This window comes from Bombina bombina, chromosome 9, assembly GCF_027579735.1.
Source record: "Bombina bombina isolate aBomBom1 chromosome 9, aBomBom1.pri, whole genome shotgun sequence".
NCBI classification, from domain to species: Eukaryota; Metazoa; Chordata; class Amphibia; order Anura; family Bombinatoridae; genus Bombina; species Bombina bombina.
In genome coordinates this window covers 188,585,660-188,608,101 of record NC_069507.1, presented here as the reverse complement: position 1 = coordinate 188,608,101, position 22,442 = coordinate 188,585,660, and the positions used below count along the sequence as shown (strand labels likewise).

The window sequence follows — 22,442 nt, the reverse complement described above, 5'->3', positions numbered from 1 at the left end:
TGAAAGTGCCCCTGTTTTTAATAGTATTTTTAAAAACCGGGCACTCATTCATTCAACTTTACATTCCCTTTAAATATTAGCGATAACAATGATAGCAATAAAAGCATTTGAAGCTAATATGCTATTTATTAAAAACCCAATATATTTCTGGACATAGAATTTTTTATTTTTCCTTAAACGCCCTTTACAGTTTTGTCTTTGATGTCAAGTTATGCTGTTTAGTTAAAAACAGATCTCCCCATTTTATTTGCCAAAAAAGTGTCTATTTTTATTCATGTCCTTAATGACTGAGGATGCCAAAATACAGCAGCGCACAGTTCTCTTGCTTTTTATGTAAATAGAGTTGGATTAAGGAAAAGGACTTCAGTTGTGGAGAACGATTCTATCTTCGGTCTCTTCTTTTTCTTTCATTGTAGTGCTCGCCTGAGTGGGACTCTTTCCAGATGGAAAGAATGTGTTTTGCATGAGGCAGTGAATGGTACAGATTGTTAATAAGTACAAAGCTCTGCCATAGGGAATTCCTCCTTTTACACTTCCATGACATAGTTCCACCAGAAAAAAAAATGTATCGTTTCCTCTCCTTAGATCAGAAAATATGAACTTCCTTACTTTAACCCCTTGAGTGCTAACGACGGCTCAGAGCCGTCGCTAGCACTCACCTACCTTTTTGAGAAATCTGGGGGCTCCCATCGACTCCCACCCCGGCGATCGGGCCTGTAAAGTGACAGGCATTGCCCGCGCTTCCCGTTGCGTGCGGTGACGTCACGCGTGATGACGTCACCGCGCAACTTTATTTAAAAATTACAATGGACAAGAGAGGGAAAGGGGGCATGCCACTTAAGAAGCATGTATATCAGGCATCTAAGCAGCTACAGACCCCCAAGACCACAATCGCCTACCCTATCCACAACGGTATACGTCTTGGAGATCTGGGAAAGGAAAAAAAAAGTTTTTTTATTTTATTTTTTTAAATAGTAAAAAACAAACAAAAAAAATCCAGCTTAGCACTCAAATGAAAGTATTATTTGCATTCGGTAATGATGCATTCTTGTTCTCTTAAACACTGTCTGTGTCAGACTCTTTGCAACCAAGAGACTCATTTACATTGCAGGATTTACAGTTTATTTCAATGATGCCGCATAGGCAGTAAAAATAACATTTAATTAAAACGACAGATTTATTATACCCACAAGAAAGTAGTATTGTTTTCTATGACATTTATGTCTTGCTGTCTGCAATATAAAACTTACATGGATGCTTTTTCATTTTTTATCTAAAATACATTTTAAATAGTTTTTGTGTAAAACAGATATTACATTTACTGTACTTCTTAGAGTGGTCAGCCTGGTATGTGCATTAGGACTTTTCGGGAGGAAACAAATGCTGAACATTGCGCCCGCCAGCAGTTTTCGGCTATTTTCCGAGCCGGATTTCTTCTGGTGAAAGTGCAATGCACAAAGATCTGGATTTGCACAGATATTAGTGTGTTCCACTTTCACAAGAAGATTCCAGCTCTAAAAATAGCCAAATGCTCATCTAATAGAATGTACATTGTACCTTAAGTCACTTTTTTATATTTTCCCTTCTCCCTCTCCCTCGCTCATGGGTCCACTCCATGCTATAATGTATTAAAGGGACAATAAAGTCAAAATTAAACTTTCATGATTTAGATATAGAGCATACAATTAGTGCTAAGCACTTTCCCACCTGGGTGCTAAGCTGAATTTAAGGGTTTTTTATTTTTTTTAAATATATTTTTTTTAACTAACCTTTCCAACGGGGGGTCTTGGGGGTCTGTAGCTGCTTAGATGCCTTAGATACAGGTTTCTAAGCAGCATGCCCCATTTCCCTATACTGTTTATTGTATTTTTTAAATAAAGTTGCGCGGTGACGTCACCACGCGAAACGTGAAGCCCCAGCGATTCCTATCACTATGCCGGCCAGATCGCCGGGGTGGTAGCCCCCAGATCTCCCTCAAGGTGGGAGAGTGCTAACGACGGCTCTGAGCCATCATTAGCACCTGACTGAGACAATTTGCGACGGCACAGAGCCGTCGTTAGCACTCAAGGGGTTAAACAACTTTCCAGTTTACTTCTGTTATCAAATTAGGTTTCTTCTCATAGTATCTTTTATTGAAGAGTAACACTAGGTAGGCTCATAAGAGCTCAGGAGTGTGCACGTGTCATTAGTACTGTAAGGCAGCAGTGTTTTGCAAAATTGTATAACAAAGCTACAAATAATGTTGCAAAACACTGCTGCCTTACAGTACTAAAGACACGTGCACACTCCTGAGCTCTTACGAGCCTACCTATATTTACTCTTCAATAAAAGATACTAAGAGAATGGAGCAAATTTGATAACAAGTAAATTGGAAAGTTGTTTTAAATTGCATGTTGTATCTGAATCATGAAAGTATAATTTTGACTTTACTGAGTTTATCCTTTGTTTGTAGCAGTAGGTAGTATGCTGCAAATTATGTTTGTTTTGGTAAATATCTTATTGTTGTATTTTGTTATTATATGTAGGTTATTGTGATAATTCAATAAAAAATAGGGGGGTAATGTATGCATTTCACTTTCCCTTTTAAACTGCATGCTCTAGCTGAGCCATAATGTTTCATTTTCACTTACATGTTCATTTAACCTTTATTTATTGCAGATTTTTTTTAACAATGTTTAAATAGTGCTCTGTCAAATGCATATGCAACAGAAATATTTAGATTTTAAATAATGTCCCTTTAAATTAACTAATGTTCTGACTAAATCAAACATATTAAATTGCTGTTTGTAATTACTAATGAAAAATGTGCAGAAGTAATAAGGTCAGCGCTATGAAAGGTTTAGTGTTTTTCATTTATATGAATGCATTTAATTAAAACATTCCTCTTAGGTTTTCTCAGCTGTGCATGGGGTGTCTAGGGCTGGTTTTTCTATTAGGCAATAGGCTGAGTGTAACCAAGGTCAGCAGTGGACATCTGTTCAAAGCTTAAAGGACATTAAACTGCTGGGGACCACTACAATAACAGGGTAACGGTAAAAAAAACAACTAAAAAAAAAAGAGATTTCCATTCTTGTTCCTGACAGGATTCTTAAAGATATAGAAAGGTCAAAATTGAAATGTGCATTTTTGCAATATTCTTCTATTAGCAAAAATGCTTCTAGTAAAAGCTATTACTTGTTTTCAGTGGCATATGCACATATCCTGAGAGGGCCCATGCACCAGCATGCAAACACTATGCCTGCTCAGAAAGGTGGCACTGGTGTGTATTGCTTCTGAAGATATAGAGGCCGATTTATTATCCTGCGGATGGACATGATCCGCTGTAGTGGATCATGTCTGCCGCACATCAATAAATGCCGACAGCGTATGCTGTCGGCATTTGTCATTGCACAAGCAGTTCTGGTGAACTGCTTGTGCAATACTGCAACACTTTATTATAGTGGCGCGATGTCAAGGAGCATCGGAATGGTAACATTATTATAGTGATGGTGATGTCGGGCAGCGAAGTTGGGAGTGGCAGATTTGGGAATAATAACTTTTATTAGTGGCGGCGATGTCGGGGGCCGCAGATTAGGGGTGTTTAGACTTGGGGTTTACGTTAGGGTGTTGGGTTTAAATGTAACTCTTTTTTTTCCCCATAGACATCAATGGGGTTGCGTTACGGAGAATTTTCATTCTACACTTCAGGTGTTAGGTTTTTTTCTAACACTCTCTCCCCATTGATGTCTAAGGGGGAAAGCGTGCACAAGCACGTCTTCTCAGCCCTTTGGCTTTTGTGCGGTATGGAGCTTAACGCTACCATATCGCACGCACAAAGAGGCTTTTCAGAGACTCGTAATGGCAGTGCAATGGGGGGTGAAATAACACAACTTTTGTTGCATTCGTTTTACACCCTGTTTAGCGCAAAACTCGTAATCTAGCTGATTGTTATTTATCTAATTGCCCCTACATAAATAAACCATATTTTGTTCAGTATAGAATTCCAATAAGATGAGACTCAGAAATTGAACAACTATGGAACAGACTAATTTATACAAAAAAGAGAACATGCTAGTATTTTAGTAAGTTGTTTGCAGAGTACAGAATTGAAATGCACACATACATAATGACAACAACTTGGCTAGAAACGTTAGAGCTGAAAAAACAAACAGTACAAAAATAGGAAAAAAATGAATGCCTAAAAAAAAAAACAATATATCTGATGAAAGCTGTAACAATCTGATATGCTGTTACTATTTGTTTTCAATGCAGTTCAAGAGATCCTTGTTGCATAAATTGTGCTACATATTTTTAGATCCTCAGTGTGGATAATAAGGAGTTTTTACAAATTGTGTGGAAAAGTTGAGAAAAGAAGGAAGCTATTATCAGAGAACTTTGTTATTTTTTTGGTAATCTTTTGTGATGCCAATTTCAAATGATATTCTATAGATAGAAATGTCCATTTACCTATGAAGTGCAGCAATGAAATACATCGATATGCTTATTTGCATACCTGTAAATGGCTTAAACAATTTATCTCCAACTCAAAATCTCTGTCACAACCATAATAATGTTAAAACAGAGTAAAACAAAACCCCAACTAACAATAATACATGTAAAATACCTTGTGTTTTCCACTGTTTATGTACAAAAGAAGCAATAAATGTAGATAAATAAACCGCAGTATGTTGACTGAACACCATCTGTTTGTGTAGTGAATTTATCCCATCAGCCAGTTGTCCGGTTTAGTGTGAATAACATTATGGGGCATATTTATTGAGCTCTGTATGGAGCATGAGGCACCGGTCTAAAGACCGCTGCTCCATAACTCGTCCGCCTACTCTTATTGATTGATACCCCCTGCTAACGGCCGATTGGCCGCGAATTTGCAGGGGGCGGCATTGCACCAGCAGTTCACAAGAACTGCTAGTGCAATAATAAATGCGGACATAATACGCTACTTTGTATAATGTCCGCTCACGCATTGTTAAATATGCCCCTACGGCACAAGCAGCCAATTACAGGTTGCACCAGTTGATGATTTTATGGTCCGTATTTTGACTCCTTGCGAGAGTACGTGCCTAGCTCTCCTGTGCTTCTTTTGACTATAGATTGGTATTTTTTTATTTTGCTTTTATTAAATGTCTATGAATTTGTAGTATATTTTGGCCAATGGTCTACATCCTGGTTTCTCAACAGCCGGGCCGTGGCCCAGTACCGGGCCATGATGGCCCTGCTGGTGGGCCCCGAACTGACTTGCCCCGAACTGCATGCTCTGACTGGCCTACTGCTCCACACACAAGGAATACCAGGCAGACCTGTCAGAGTGCCATTGCACATGCCTGTGTGCACTGTGCACATGTAGCAGCATTTCAGTGGTAGGACAAGGAGAAGATGGGGCTGGCCCTAGACACTGCAGGTAAGTGACTCATACCATTCAACTGACACCAATGAAAAAATATATTTTGTTACCCCACTGACAAATATATATATATAAATGAAACTACCGGGCCTTGGATACATCTGGTTAAATGGATACCGGGCTTTGAGGTCACATGGGTTGAGGACTTCTGGTCTACATGGCAGCCAATATGCCACTCTCTAAAAAATCATATCATAGATTTGTGTCAAAGTTCAAATAAATGATACATTTCCCAGACAATGACCACATTCCACAGACCATAAGAAAATACACTGGAAAGGTTTAGCGGAATGAAGTAATATAATAACGGTTACTAAGCTTTTATATGATTGTATGTAGGTAAAACGTATATCTCAAGTGACCAGGAAAAGGTCAGGCTGTCCTGATTGTGAACAACATTCCCATAGTACTGGAATACAAAACAATTGTGCTGTTTGTAATTTCCCAGCAGCCAGAAAAACAATGGGTGCCCACTCCCCACTATAATGTACTGAGTGCTACCGTTTGTTTTTTAAATATTTATAGATATATAGATAGCCACCGATTAGGCTATGGCCCCAACAGTTGCCAGAATTTTTTTTAATTTTTAAAGGGATAGAAAAGTCAAAATTAAACTTGTATGATTCCTATAGAGCATGTAATTTTAAGACACTTTTAAATTCCCTTCTATTTTCAAATGTGCTTTGTTCTTTTGCTATCCCTTGTTGGAAACAAATATGCACATATCCTACAATGCTGCTGATTGGTGCCTGCACACATTTGTCTGTTGTTATTGGCTAACTAGATGTGTTCATCTTCCTGCCAGTAGTGCAATGCTGTTCCTTCAGCAACGGATAACAAGGGAACAAAGCAAATTTGATAATAGAACATACAATTTTAAATAACTTTTCAATTTACTTCTATCTAAATCATGAAAGTAAATTGTGGGTTTTCCTGTCCCTTTAAGTTTACAGTGAACATATTGATTATAATTTAAATGTATCTGTATTTTATTTTATTATTATTATTACTATACTTTATTTATGAAGCGCCATCATATTCCGCAGCGCTGTCCATGGATACAGTTCATTTAAATAAAACAATAATATAAAACTTCTAAGAGACAGGACAGAATTTACAGACACATACAGGAGGAATCAAGGGCCCTATTCCCGTTAAAGAGATAGTTAGAGATATGAAACTCAAAAGTTTTCTTTCATGATTCAGAGAGCATGCAATTTTAACCAACTTTCTAATTTACTTCTATTATCAATTTTTATTCATTCTCTTGGTATCTTTTATTAAATAGCATGGGCGTAAATATAGGAGCATGTGTTCTGTCGGATTCTGTGACCCGTCGGAATGTGCGTTACGTCACCGCATTGCTGAGCGCGCACGTCACTGTTGCAGAATCCGAGAGCACACACTGCCTGTTGAATTTTGCTGCCTTGACAGAAGTGCCGCGCCGCCCCGTCAGCCTACAGCCGCACACGGCTAAACTACAAAAGGGCTATAGCTGGCTAGATAGCGTCTTTATGTCCCCTGCACTGCCTATATGCTTGTTATGGAAGTAGAGGGAGGATGACTGAATACTTTTAACATTTTCTTTCACAAAGTGCCCTGCAAAATAAAAATACATGAGCTAAAAGTTTGCGTCAGCAGTTACGTGGGAGAAGTATTACATACTTCCATAACAAGCATATAGGCAGTGCAGGGAATATGAACTTTAAGCGACATAAAGACGCTATCTAGGCAGCTATTGCCCTTTATAGTTTAGCGGTGTGTGGCTGTAGGCTGAGGAGGGCGCTGCTGACTGTGGGTAGATAAGCCCTTAGTTATGTTTTGGTGTACTTGGTAGCCCCAGATTCAATTGTATGCCCCCTGATTCAATTGTGTGCCCCCTGATTCAATTGTATGCCCCCTGATTCAATTGTGTGCCCCCTGATTCAATTGTATGCCCCCTGACTCAATTGTGTGCCCCCTGATTCAATTGTGTGCCCCCTGATTCAATTGTATGCCCCCTGATTCAATAGTATGCCCCCTGATTCAATTGTGTGCCCCCTGATTCAATTGTATGCCCCCTGATTCAATTGTGTGCCCCCTGATTCAATTGTATGCCCCCTGATTCAATTGTGTGCCCCCTGATTCAATTGTGTGCCCCCTGATTCAATTGTATGCCCCCTGATTCAATTGTGTGCCCCCTGATTCAATTGTGTGCCCCCTGATTCAATTGTGTGCCCCCTGATTCAATTGTGTGCCCCCTGATTCAATTGTTCAATTGTATGCCCCCTGATTCAATTGTGTGCCCCCTGATTCAATTGTGTGCCCCCTGATTCAATTGTATGCCCCCTGATTCAATTGTGTGCCCCCTGATTCAATTGTGTGCCCCCTGATTCAATTGTGTGCCCCCTGATTCAATTGTGTGCCCCCTGATTCAATTGTGTGCCCCCTGATTCAATTGTGTGCCACTTGCTGGCATTCAGTAACCCCTGCTTAAGTTGTGTACATTCCTCGGTCGCAAAATCCGATGACAAGTGTTTTGTGTCAGATTTTGCAACAGCTGACCTATGTTGTATGCGCACTTCATGTTTGCAAAATCCGATGGGAGCTGTTCTGTGGGATTTTACAACTCATGGAATGCGATGACGTAACTGGAGCACTATATGACAGCAGGTTTGCAAGAATGTTATCCATTTGCAAGAGCACTAGATGGCAGAACTATTTCCTACCATGTAGTGCTACAGATGCCTACCTAGGTATCCAACACAGAATATCATGGTTACAAAGCCAATTTGTTAATAGAAGTAAATAGGAAACCTTTTTTAAATGGCAGGCTCTGTCTGAATCAGAAACGTAAATTGTATTTATATAATAACAATAATTAACAATATTTTACTTTGCATATTTGTGTTCCCAGTTTAAATTGATTTATATTTATAATGAACGCTTGTCTTCTTGCTCCACCCTTTGTTGTAAAATACACAATAGTTTTCTGCTAAATGTAAGAAGTTACTACCCCTTACAATGGTGGATTTTTCATTTTCCAATAAAAAATAAAGAGTATTTAAATTGAAGCTTCTCAGGATGATGCGGTTGTCAACTTGTCATTGTGATTATTTTATTTCAGCTTCCTTAAAATAATTTTGTCTCTACAATGTCTGTGTCCACACTAATGACCATGGATAATTATTTACGTGTTGTTTTTTTTTAATACTTAATTGCCACTCGTTATTTATAAACATTGCAACATTTTCAAATTGTTTACTTCAAATGCATCTTCAAATTGTTTACTTCAAATGCATCTTCAAATTGTTTACTTCAAATGCATCTTCAAATTCTTTACTTCAAATTCATCTTCAAATTCTTTACTTCAAATGTATCTTCAAATTCTTTACTTCAAATTCATCTTCAAATTCTTTACTTCAAATGCATCTTCAAATTCTTTACTTCAAACCCATCTCATTGAATTTGTTTTCTTTTTTCTCACAGTTGCAAAACAGAAGAAGACATGGCACAGAAATGTCCTTTTTATTCTAGGAGTACTATTTTCCTTGGGAATTATCGCTTTAGTCACAACAGCAGTCATTCAAAATAAACCTCTTCCACAGAATATTAAGGTGATTATCTTTCAGTTATGTTAAATGTTTGCTTATTAACAGTGCTGCATGAACTGTATATTTCCTTGTAAATAAATAATTATGCACCCAAACATTATTGTCTCTAGGCTGTTTACAGATTCATAAAGATACTGTAAACAGGACAGTGAACACTAAGGGGAAAATGCTGAATATAACAATGTATTCAATACAAAGATTAGTCTGAGAATAGTATGATGTATTTCTAAAAAATGTATTAGTTGTTCAAAACTTTCCAGTTTACTTCCATTAACAAAATGTGCACAGTCTTTTTATATTTACAATTTTTGAGTCCAGAGCTCCTACTGAGCATGTGCAAGAATTCACAGAATATATTCATTTGTGATTGGGTGATGGCTGTCAGATGATATAGGGAGAGTGGAAATATACATAACTGAAATTTTACAGAAAAAAATCTGCTACTCATTTGAAGTTCAGACTAAGTGCTATTGCATTGTCTTTTTACCATGCATCTGATAATTATGCAAATCTCCCATATTTACTGGTCCTTTAAAATGTTTCTAATAATTAACTATTTGATTTTCTCCAACATAGGTGTGTCCGGTCCACGGCGTCATCCTTACTTGTGGGATATTCTCTTCCCCAACAGGAAATGGCAAAGAGCCCAGCAAAGCTGGTCACATGATCCCTCCTAGGCTCCGCCTACCCCAGTCATTCTCTTTGCCGTTGTACAGGCAACATCTCCACGGAGATGGCTTAGAGTTTTTTAGTGTTTAACTGTAGTTTTTATTATTCAATCAAGAGTTTGTTATTTTGAAATAGTGCTGGTATGTACTATTTACTCAGAAACAGAAAAGAGATGAAGATTTCTGTTTGTATGAGGAAAATGATTTTAGCAACCGTCACTAAAATCCATGGCTGTTCCACACAGGACTGTTGAGAGCAATTAACTTCAGTTGGGGGAACAGTGTGCAGTCTCTTGCTGCTTGAGGTATGACACATTCTAACAAGACGATGTAATGCTGGAAGCTGTCATTTTCCCTATGGGATCCGGTAAGCCATGTTTATTCAGCAAGTAAATAAGGGCTTCACAAGGGCTTATTAAGACTGTAGACTTTTTCTGGGCTAAATCGATTCATTATTAACACATATTTAGCCTTGAGGAATCATTTTATCTGGGTATTTTGATATAATAATATCGGCAGGCACTGTATTAGACACCTTATTCTTTAGGGGCTTTCCCAAAGCATAAGCAGAGCCTCATTTTCGCGCCGGTGTTGCGCACTTGTTTTTGAGAGGCATGGCATGCAGTCGCATGTGAGAGGAGCTCTGATACTTAGAAAATACTTTCTGAAGGCGTCATTTGGTATCGTATTCCCCTTTGGGCTTGGTTGGGTCTCAGCAAAGCAGATACCAGGGACTGTAAAGGGGTTAAAGTTCAAAACGGCTCCGGTTCCGTTATTTTAAGGGTTAAAGCTTCCAAATTTGGTGTGCAATACTTTTAAGGCTTTAAGACACTGTGGTGAAAATTTGGTGAATTTTGAACAATTCCTTCATGTTTTTTCGCAATTGCAGTAATAAAGTGTGTTCAGTTTAAAATTTAAAGTGACAGTAACGGTTTTATTTTAAAACGTTTTTTGTACTTTGTTATCAAGTTTATGCCTGTTTAACATGTCTGAACTTCCAGATAGACTGTGTTCTGAATGTGGGGAAGCCAGAATTCCTATTCATTTAAATAAATGTGATTTATGTGATAATGACAATGATGCCCAAGATGATTCCTCAAGTGAGGGGAGTAAGCATGGTACTGCATCATTCCCTCCTTCGTCTACACGAGTCTTGCCCACTCAGGAGGCCCCTAGTACATCTAGCGCGCCAATACTCCTTACTATGCAACAATTAACGGCTGTAATGGATAATTCTGTCAAAAACATTTTAGCCAAAATGAACACTTATCAGCGTAAGCGCGGCTGCTCTGTTTTAGATACTGAAGAGCATGACGACGCTGATAATAATATTTCCGAAGGGCCCCTAACCCAGTCTGATGGGGCCAGGGAGGTTTTGTCTGAGGGAGAAATTACTGATTCAGGGAACATTTCTCAACAGGCTGAACCTGATGTGATTGCATTTAAATTTAAGTTGGAACATCTCCGCATTCTGCTTAAGGAGGTATTATCCACTTTGGATGATTGTGACAAGTTGGTCATCCCAGAGAAACTATGTAAAATGGACAAGTTCCTAGAGGTGCCGGGGCTCCCAGAAGCTTTTCCTATACCCAAGCGGGTGGCGGACATTGTTAACAAGGAATGGGAAAGGCCCGGTATTCCTTTCGTCCCTCCCCCCATATTTAAAAAATTGTTTCCTATGGTCGACCCCAGAAAGGACTTATGGCAGACAGTCCCCAAGGTCGAGGGAGCGGTTTCCACTTTAAACAAACGCACCACTATACCCATAGAGGATAGTTGTGCTTTCAAAGATCCTATGGATAAAAAATTAGAAGGTTTGCTTAAAAAGATGTTTGTTCAGCAAGGTTACCTTCTACAACCAATTTCATGCATTGTCCCTGTCGCTACAGCCGCATGTTTCTGGTTCGATGATCTGATAAAGGCGGTCGATAGTGAGTCTCCTCCTTTTGAGGAGATTATGGACAGAATCAATGCTCTCAAATTGGCTAATTCTTTCACCCTAGACGCCACTTTGCAATTGGCTAGGTTAGCGGCTAAGAATTCTGGGTTTGCTATTGTGGCGCGCAGAGCGCTTTGGTTGAAATCTTGGTCGGCTGATGCGTCTTCCAAGAACAAGCTACTTAACATTCCTTTCAAGGGGAAAACGCTGTTTGGCCCTGACTTGAAAGAGATTATCTCTGATATCACTGGGGGTAAGGGCCACGCCCTTCCTCAGGATCGGCCTTTCAAGGCAAAAAATAAACCTAATTTTCGTCCCTTTCGTAGAAACGGACCAGCCCAAGGTGCTACGTCCTCTAAGCAAGAGGGTAATACTTCTCAAGCCAAGCCAGCTTGGAGACCAATGCAAGGCTGGAACAAGGGAAAGCAGGCCAAGAAACCTGCCACTGCTACCAAGACAGCATGAAATGTTGGCCCCCGATCCGGGACCGGATCTGGTGGGGGGCAGACTCTCTCTCTTCGCTCAGGCTTGGGCAAGAGATGTTCTGGATCCTTGGGCGCTAGAAATAGTCTCCCAAGGTTATCTTCTGGAATTCAAGGGACTTCCCCCAAGGGGGAGGTTCCACAGGTCTCAGTTGTCTTCAGACCACATAAAAAGACAGGCATTCTTACATTGTGTAGAAGACCTGTTAAAAATGGGAGTGATTCATCCTGTTCCATTAAGAGAACAAGGGATGGGGTTCTACTCCAATCTGTTCATAGTTCCCAAAAAAGAGGGAACGTTCAGACCAATCTTAGATCTCAAGATCTTAAACAAGTTTCTCAAGGTTCCATCGTTCAAGATGGAAACCATTCGAACTATTCTTCCTTCCATCCAGGAAGGTCAATTCATGACCACGGTGGATTTAAAGGATGCGTATCTACATATTCCTATCCACAAGGAACATCATCGGTTCCTAAGGTTCGCATTCCTGGACAAACATTACCAGTTCGTGGCGCTTCCTTTCGGATTAGCCACTGCTCCAAGGATTTTCACAAAAGTTGCAGGAGATTTAATCTCCTGCAACGGAAACGTTTTTTCACTGTGAGAGCAATAAAATTGTGGAACTCATTACCAAAGGAGGTAGTGAATGCCAATACCATAGATACATTTAAAAATAGTCTGGATAAGTTTCTGTATACTAACAAAATTCATGGATATGATTGCTAGTATTAAATGGGTCACATTTTAATGGGGTTATTTAAGCTTAACTGGAGCTTTTTGTAAGTATTTTAGATTTGTATAGGTTGAACTCGATGGACTTCAGTCTTTTTTTCAACCTTATCTACTATGTTACTATGTTACTATGTTACTAGGGTCCCTTCTAGCTGTGCTAAGACCAAGGGGCATTGCTGTAGTACCTTACTTGGACGACATTCTGATTCAAGCGTCGTCCCTTCCTCAAGCAAAGGCTCACACGGACATTGTCCTGGCCTTTCTCAGATCTCACGGATGGAAAGTGAACGTGGAAAAGAGTTCTCTATCCCCGTCAACAAGGGTTCCCTTCTTGGGAACAATAATAGACTCCTTAGAAATGAGGATTTTTCTGACAGAGGCCAGAAAAACAAAACTTCTAGACTCTTGTCGGATACTTCATTCCGTTCCTCTTCCTTCCATAGCTCAGTGCATGGAAGTGATCGGGTTGATGGTAGCGGCAATGGACATAGTTCCTTTTGCGCGCATTCATCCAAGACCATTACAACTGTGCATGCTCAGTCAGTGGAATGGGGACTATACAGACTTGTCTCCGAAGATACAAGTAAATCAGAGGACCAGAGACTCACTCCGTTGGTGGCTGTCCCTGGACAACCTGTCACAAGGGATGACATTCCGCAGACCAGAGTGGGTCATTGTCACGACCGACGCCAGTCTGATGGGCTGGGGCGCGGTCTGGGGAGCCCTGAAAGCTCAGGGTCTTTGGTCTCGGGAAGAATCTCTTCTACCGATAAATATTCTGGAACTGAGAGCGATATTCAATGCTCTCAAGGCTTGGCCTCAGCTAGCGAGGGCCAAGTTCATACGGTTTCAATCAGACAACATGACAACTGTTGCGTACATCAACCATCAGGGGGGAACAAGGAGTTCCCTAGCGATGGAAGAAGTGACCAAAATCATTCTATGGGCGGAGTCTCACTCCTGCCACCTGTCTGCTATCCACATCCCAGGAGTGGAAAATTGGGAAGCGGATTTTCTGAGTCGTCAGACATTGCATCCGGGGGAGTGGGAACTCCATCCGGAAATCTTTGCCCAAGTCACTCAGCTGTAGGGCATTCCAGACATGGATCTGATGGCCTCTCGTCAGAACTTCAAAGTTCCTTGCTACGGGTCCAGATCCAGGGATCCCAAGGCGGCTCTAGTGGATGCACTAGTAGCACCTTGGACCTTCAAACTAGCTTATGTGTTCCCGCCGTTTCCTCTCATCCCCAGGCTGGTAGCCAGGATCAATCAGGAGAGGGCGTCGGTGATCTTGATAGCTCCTGCGTGGCCACGCAGGACTTGGTATGCAGATCTGGTGAATATGTCATCGGCTCCACCTTGGAAGCTACCTTTGAGACGAGACCTGCTTGTTCAGGGTCCGTTCGAACATCCGAATCTGGTTTCACTCCAGCTGACTGCTTGGAGATTGAACGCTTGATTTTATCGAAACGAGGGTTCTCAGATTCTGTTATCGATACTCTTGTTCAGGCCAGAAAGCCTGTAACTAGAAAGATTTACCACAAAATTTGGAAAAAATATATCTGTTGGTGTGAATCTAAAGGATTCCCTTGGGACAAGGTTAAGATTCCTAGGATTCTATCCTTCCTTCAAGAAGGATTGGAAAAGGGATTATCTGCAAGTTCCCTGAAGGGACAGATTTCTGCCTTGTCGGTGTTACTTCACAAAAAACTGGCTGCTGTGCCAGATGTTCAAGCCTTTGTTCAGGCTCTGGTTAGAATCAAGCCTGTTTACAAACCTTTGACTCCTCCTTGGAGTCTCAATTTAGTTCTTTCAGTTCTTCAGGGGGTTCCGTTTGAACCCTTGCATTCCGTTGATATTAAGTTATTATCTTGGAAAGTTTTGTTTTTAGTTGCAATTTCTTCTGCCAGAAGAGTTTCAGAATTATCTGCTCTGCAGTGTTCTCCTCCTTATCTGGTGTTCCATGCAGATAAGGTGGTTTTACGTACTAAACCTGGTTTTCTTCCAAAAGTTGTTTCTAACAAAAACATTAACCAGGAGATTATCGTACCTTCTCTGTGTCCGAAACCAGTTTCAAAGAAGGAACGTTTGTTGCACAATTTGGATGTTGTTCGCGCTCTAAAATTCTATTTGGATGCTACAAAGGATTTTAGACAAACATCTTCCTTGTTTGTTGTTTATTCCGGTAAAAGGAGAGGTCAAAAAGCAACTTCTACCTCTCTCTCTTTTTGGATTAAAAGCATCATCAGATTGGCTTACGAGACTGCCGGACGGCAGCCTCCCGAAAGAATCACAGCTCATTCCACTAGGGCTGTGGCTTCCACTTGGGCCTTCAAGAACGAGGCTTCTGTTGATCAGATATGTAGGGCAGCGACTTGGTCTTCACTGCACACTTTTACCAAATTTTACAAGTTTGATACTTTTACTTCTTCTGAGGCTATTTTTGGGAGAAAGGTTTTGCAAGCCGTGGTGCCTTCCATTTAGGTGACCTGATTTGCTCCCTCCCTTCATCCGTGTCCTAAAGCTTTGGTATTGGTTCCCACAAGTAAGGATGACGCCGTGGACCGGACACACCTATGTTGGAGAAAACAGAATTTATGTTTACCTGATAAATTACTTTCTCCAACGGTGTGTCCGGTCCACGGCCCGCCCTGGTTTTTTTAATCAGGTCTGATGGTTTATTTTCTTTAACTACAGTCACCACGGTACCATATGGTTTCTCCTATGCAAATATTCCTCCTTAACGTCGGTCGAATGACTGGGGTAGGCGGAGCCTAGGAGGGATCATGTGACCAGCTTTGCTGGGCTCTTTGCCATTTCCTGTTGGGGAAGAGAATATCCCACAAGTAAGGATGACGCCGTGGACCGGACACACCGTTGGAGAAAGTAATTTATCAGGTAAACATAAATTCTGTTTTTCCCCTCTGGGTTGTTTGTCTGTTGGAAGATCACATTAGGGTTTAAGAACCTTGCAATTTCAGAAGGGTGTGTAGACTTTTTATACCGACTGTAATGGGCAGATCCCATCATAATCGTAAGCTGAGAGGTGCCTAGAGCCATTGGTCCCATCTGTCTACAGAACAAAGAAATAATTAAGAGCTTAAAGTACATAATTATTATTAAACTAGTTCTAAAGCCTGTGTACACGGGCCATTTTCTGCAGGGCAGCGGTCCCGCACGGCCACACCCTCTTCATGCCTGGCGCGCCGCTCCCGGCATGCTTACTCCCGGTCACGCCTTATCCGCTCCTGCTCCCACTGACTGATGCTTCCTTACGACCAGGTATGTTTGTCCTTGCGCAGTCTCTACTGCGCATGACAGCTTCGGACAAACATACCTGACATTTTATATTATAGGATGTATAATTTTGTTATTTCTTTAACCCTTAAATTATTGTTAGTGTTACTAATGTACAATTTCCATCTTAATGGGAGGAGAGTCCACTGCTTCGTTCATTACTTGTGGAAAATAAGAACCTGGCCACCAGGAGGAGGTAAAGACACCCCAGCCAAAGGGGTCCATTTATCAAGCTCCAGATGGAGCTTGAGGGCCCATGTTTCTGGCGAGCCTGCAGACCGCTGCTCCATAACCCTGTCCGTCTGCTCTGAGCAGGCGGACACACATCACCGGAAATCAACCCGATCGAGGTTGATCGGGTTGATTGATACCACCCTGCTGGCGGCCAATTAGCCGCGAATCTGCAGGGGGCATTGTGGCTGCCAGATTTCGCTGCACAGTTGCAGGAAGTGGTTTCTGCGGCCTTCCATGCCCAGCGAAGCGCAACCGAAGGGAAAGACATAGCTTTCCGTCCCAGGGGTCATCTACTCAGTTGGAGGTCTCTGAGAGATTATCCAAAGATGAGGATGTCCAGTCAGACAACATTACCTCGGTGGCGTACGTAAACCATCAGGGGGAACGAGAAGCTCCCTAGCCATGAGGGAGGTATCTCGGATTCTGGAATGGGCAAAGATCTACAGCTGTTCACTCTCAGCGATCCACATCCGGATGTGGACAACTGGGAAGTGGGTTTCCTCAGCAGACAATCGTTTCACCCAGGGGAATGGTCTCTTCATCCTGAGGTGTTTGCGGAGATCTGCATCATATGGGGGACGCTGGAAATAGATCTCATGGCGTCCAGACTCAACTTCAAGCTACACAGATACGGGTCGCGGTCCAGGGATCCCAAGGCAGAGCTGATAGATGCCTTGGGAGTACCCTGGGAATTCAACCTAATTTACATTTCTCTTGTAAGGTGTATCCAGTCCACGGATTCATCCATTACTTGTGGGATATTCTCCTTCCCAACAGGAAGCTGCAAGAGGATCACCCACAGCAGAGCTGTCTATATAGCTCCTCCCCTAACTGCCACCTCCAGTCATTCTCTTGCAGCTCTCGACAAGAAAGGAAGTATCAAGAGATATGTGGTGATAGTGTAGTTTATCTACAAGCTACAAAGGATTTTCGTCAAACATCTGCTTTGTTTGTGGTCTACTCTGGACAGAGGAGAGGCCAAAAGGCTTCGGCAACTTCTCTTTCTTTTTGGCTAAGAAGTATAATCCGCTTAGCTTATGAGACTGCTGGCCAGCAGCCTCCTGAAAGAATTACAGCTCATTCCACTAGAGTGGTAGCTTCCACATGGGCTTTTAAGAATGAGGCTTCTGTTGAACAGATTTGTAAGGCGGCGACTTGGTCTTCGCTTCATAATTTTTCTAAATTCTACAAATTTGATACTTTTGCTTCTTCTGAGGCTATTTTTGGGAGAAAGGTCTTACAGGCAATGGTGCCTTCCGTTTAAGCGCCTGCCTTGTCCCTCCCTTCATCCGTGTCCTATAGCTTTGGTATTGGTATCCCACAAGTAATGGATGAATCCGTGGACTGGATACACCTTACAAGAGAAAACAAAATTTATGCTTACCTGATAAATTTATTTCTCTTGTGGTGTATCCAGTCCACGGCCCGCCATGTCATTTTAAGGCAGGTGTTTTTTATTTTTAAACTACAGTCACACTGGACCCTATAGTTTCTCCTTTCTCTTGCTTGTCTTCGGTCGAATGACTGGAGGTGGCAGTTAGGGGAGGAGCTATATAGACAGCTCTGCTGTGGGTGATTCTCTTGCAGCTTCCTGTTGGGAAGGAGAATATCCCACAAGTAATGGATGAATCCGTGGACTGGATACACCACAAGAAAAATAAATTTATCAGGTAAGCATAAATTTTGTTTTTTCCCTGGTTGCCACTTCTAACTCGTGTAGTGGCCCGCATCAAACAGGAACAAGCTTTGACCATTCTGATTGCTCCGTTGTGGCCACGGAGGACGTAGTTTGCGGATCTGGTGGGAATGCCGTTGTTAACTCCATGGAGGTTACCCTGTCACAGAGATCTGCTGGTTCAGGGCCCCTTTCTCCGCCAAAATCTCTATTCTCTGAGGCTGACTGCGTGGAGATTGAATACCTAGTCTTGGCCAAGAGAGGGTTCTCGGAGAGAGTGATTGATACTCTCATTCAGGTCAGGAAACCTGTCACTCGTCGCATCTATCATAAGGTGTGGAGGACCTATTTATCCTGGTTTGAGGAACATGGATATCCCTGGCATAAGATTAGGGTATCCAGGATTCTGGCTTTTCTTCAAGATGGTCTTGATAAGGGCCTTGCCGCTAGTTCCTTAAAGGGACAGATTTCGGCCTTATCGGTTCTGCTACACAAGAAGCTAGCGGAGCTTCCTGATATTCAGTCCTTTGTTCAGGCTCTGTCCAGAATCAGACCGGTATTTAGACCTTCTGCTACTCCTTGGAGCTTGAACTTGGTATTTAAGGTTTTGCAGAGGGCTCCGTTTGAGCCTAGGCACGCGCTTGACATTAAGATTTCTCCAACATAGGTGTGTCCGGTCCACGGCGTCATCCTTACTTGTGGGATATTCTCTTCCCCAACAGGAAATGGCAAAGAGCCCAGCAAAGCTGGTCACATGATCCCTCCTAGGCTCCGCCTACCCCAGTCATTCTCTTTGCCGTTGTACAGGCAACATCTCCACGGAGATGGCTTAGAGTTTTTTAGTGTTTAACTGTAGTTTTTATTATTCAATCAAGAGTTTGTTATTTTAAAATAGTGCTGGTATGTACTATTTACTCAGAAACAGAAAAGAGATGAAGATTTCTGTTTGTATGAGGAAAATGATTTTAGCAACCGTCACTAAAATCCATGGCTGTTCCACACAGGACTGTTGAGAGCAATTAACTTCAGTTGGGGGAACAGTGAGCAGTCTCTTGCTGCTTGAGGTATGACACATTCTAACAAGACGATGTAATGCTGGAAGCTGTCATTTTCCCTATGGGATCCGGTAAGCCATGTTTATTACGATTGTAAATAAGGGCTTCACAAGGGCTTATTAAGACTGTAGACTTTTTCTGGGCTAAATCGATTGATTATTAACACATATTTAGCCTTGAGGAATCATTTTATCTGGGTATTTTGATATAATAATATCGGCAGGCACTGTTTTAGACACCTTATTCTTTAGGGGCTTTCCCAAAGCATAGGCAGAGTCTCATTTTCGCGCCGGTGTTGCGCACTTGTTTTTGAAAGGCATGGCATGCAGTCGCATGTGAGAGGAGCTCTGATACTTAGAAAAGTCTTTCTGAAGGCGTCATTTGGTATCGTATTCCCCTTTGGGCTTGGTTGGGTCTCAGCAAAGCAGATACCAGGGACTGTAAAGGGGTTAAAGTTAAAAACGGCTCCGGTTCCGTTATTTTAAGTGTTAAAGCTTCCAAATTTGGTGTGCAATACATTTAAGGCTTTAAGACACTGTGGTGAAAATTTGGTGAATTTTGAACAATTCCTTCATGTTTTTTCGCAATTGCAGTAATAAAGTGTGTTCAGTTTAAAATTTAAAGTGACAGTAACGGTTTTATTTTAAAACGTTTTTTTGTACTTTGTGATCAAGTTTATGCCTGTTTAACATGTCTGAACTACCAGATAGACTGTGTTCTGAATGTGGGGAAGCCAGAATTCCTATTCATTTAAATAAATGTGATTTATTTGATAATGACAATGATGCCCAAGATGATTCCTCAAGTGAGGGGAGTAAGCATGGTACTGCATCATTCCCTCCTTCGTCTACACGAGTCTTGCCCACTCAGGAGGCCCCTAGTACATCTAGCGCGCCAATACTCCTTACTATGCAACAATTAACGGCTGTAATGGATAATTCTGTCAAAAACATTTTAGCCAAAATGAACACTTATCAGCGTAAGCGCGGCTGCTCTGTTTTAGATACTGAAGAGCATGACGACGCTGATAATAATATTTCTGAAGGGCCCCTAACCCAGTCTGATGGGGCCAGGGAGGTTTTGTCTGAGGGAGAAATTGCTGATTCAGGGAACATTTCTCAACAGGCTGAACCTGATGTGATTGCATTTAAATTTAAGTTGGAACATCTCCGCATTCTGCTTAAGGAGGTATTATCCACTCTGGATGATTGTGACAAGTTGGTCATCCCAGAGAAACTATGTAAAATGGACAAGTTCCTAGAGGTGCCGGGGCTCCCAGAAGCTTTTCCTATACCCAAGCGGGTGGCGGACATTGTTAATAAAGAATGGGAAAGGCCCGGTATTCCTTTCGTCCCTCCCCCCATATTTAAAAAATTGTTTCCTATGGTCGACCCCAGAAAGGACTTATGGCAGACAGTCCCCAAGGTCGAGGGAGCGGTTTCCACTTTAAACAAACGCACCACTATACCCATAGAGGATAGTTGTGTTTTCAAAGATCCTATGGATAAAAAATTAGAAGGTTTGCTTAAAAAGATGTTTGTTCAGCAAGGTTACCTTCTACAACCAATTTCATGCATTGTCCCTGTCGCTACAGCCGCATGTTTCTGGTTCGATGATCTGATAAAGGCGGTCGATAGTGATTCTCCTCCTTTTGAGGAGATTATGGACAGAATCAATGCTCTCAAATTGGCTAATTCTTTCACCCTAGACGCCACTTTGCAATTGGCTAGGTTAGCGGCTAAGAATTCTGGGTTTGCTATTGTGGCGCGCAGAGCGCTTTGGTTGAAATCTTGGTCGGCTGATGCGTCTTCCAAGAACAAGCTACTTAACATTCCTTTCAAGGGGAAAACGCTGTTTGGCCCTGACTTGAAAGAGATTATCTCTGATATCACTGGGGGTAAGGGCCACGCCCTTCCTCAGGATCGGCCTTTCAAGGCAAAAAATAAACCTAATTTTCGTCCCTTTCGTAGAAACGGACCAGCCCAAAGTGCTACGTCCTCTAAGCAAGAGGGTAATACTTCTCAAGCCAAGCCAGCTTGGAGACCAATGCAAGGCTGGAACAAGGGAAAGCAGGCCAAGAAACCTGCCACTGCTACCAAGACAGCATGAAATGTTGGCCCCCGATCCGGGACCGGATCTGGTGGGGGGCAGACTCTCTCTCTTCGCTCAGGCTTGGGCAAGAGATGTTCTGGATCCTTGGGCGCTAGAAATAGTCTCCCAAGGTTATCTTCTGGAATTCAAGGGACTTCCCCCAAGGGGGAGGTTCCACAGGTCTCAGTTGTCTTCAGACCACATAAAAAGACAGGCATTCTTACATTGTGTAGAAGACCTGTTAAAAATGGGAGTGATTCATCCTGTTCCATTAAGAGAACAAGGGATGGGGTTCTACTCCAATCTGTTCATAGTTCCCAAAAAAGAGGGAACGTTCAGACCAATCTTAGATCTCAAGATCTTAAACAAGTTTCTCAAGGTTCCATCGTTCAAGATGGAAACCATTCGAACTATTCTTCCTTCCATCCAGGAAGGTCAATTCATGACCACGGTGGATTTAAAGGATGCGTATCTACATATTCCTATCCACAAGGAACATCATCGGTTCCTAAGGTTCGCATTCCTGGACAAACATTACCAGTTCGTGGCGCTTCCTTTCGGATTAGCCACTGTCCAAGGATTTTCACAAAGGTACTAGGGTCCCTTCTAGCTGTGCTAAGACCAAGGGGCATTGCTGTAGTACCTTACTTGGACGACATCCTGATTCAAGCGTCGTCCCTTCCTCAAGCAAAGGCTCACACGGACATTGTCCTGGCCTTTCTCAGATCTCACGGATGGAAAGTGAACGTGGAAAAGAGTTCTCTATCCCCGTCAACAAGGGTTCCCTTCTTGGGAACAATAATAGACTCCTTAGAAATGAGGATTTTTCTGACAGAGGCCAGAAAAACAAAACTTCTAGACTCTTGTCGGATACTTCATTCCGTTCCTCTTCCTTCCATAGCTCAGTGCATGGAAGTGATCGGGTTGATGGTAGCGGCAATGGACATAGTTCCTTTTGCGCGCATTCATCTAAGACCATTACAACTGTGCATGCTCAGTCAGTGGAATGGGGACTATACAGACTTGTCTCCGAAGATACAAGTAAATCAGAGGACCAGAGACTCACTCCGTTGGTGGCTGTCCCTGGACAACCTGTCACAAGGGATGACATTCCGCAGACCAGAGTGGGTCATTGTCACGACCGACGCCAGTCTGATGGGCTGGGGCGCGGTCTGGGGATCCCTGAAAGCTCAGGGTCTTTGGTCTCGGGAAGAATCTCTTCTACCGATAAATATTCTGGAACTGAGAGCGATATTCAATGCTCTCAAGGCTTG

General features: G+C 42.1%; 1 protein-coding gene across 1 annotated transcript in view; it reads left to right on the top strand.

The window, feature by feature from the left end:
• Positions 1-22,442, top strand: part of ENTPD1 (ectonucleoside triphosphate diphosphohydrolase 1) — a 155,196-nt gene that overhangs the window by 64,260 nt on the left and 68,494 nt on the right. Inside the window, exon 2 of the mRNA XM_053692528.1 lies at positions 8,870-8,997. Coding sequence (XP_053548503.1) covers positions 8,870-8,997 — 128 coding nt within the window. The remainder of the gene's footprint in view (positions 1-8,869; positions 8,998-22,442) is intronic.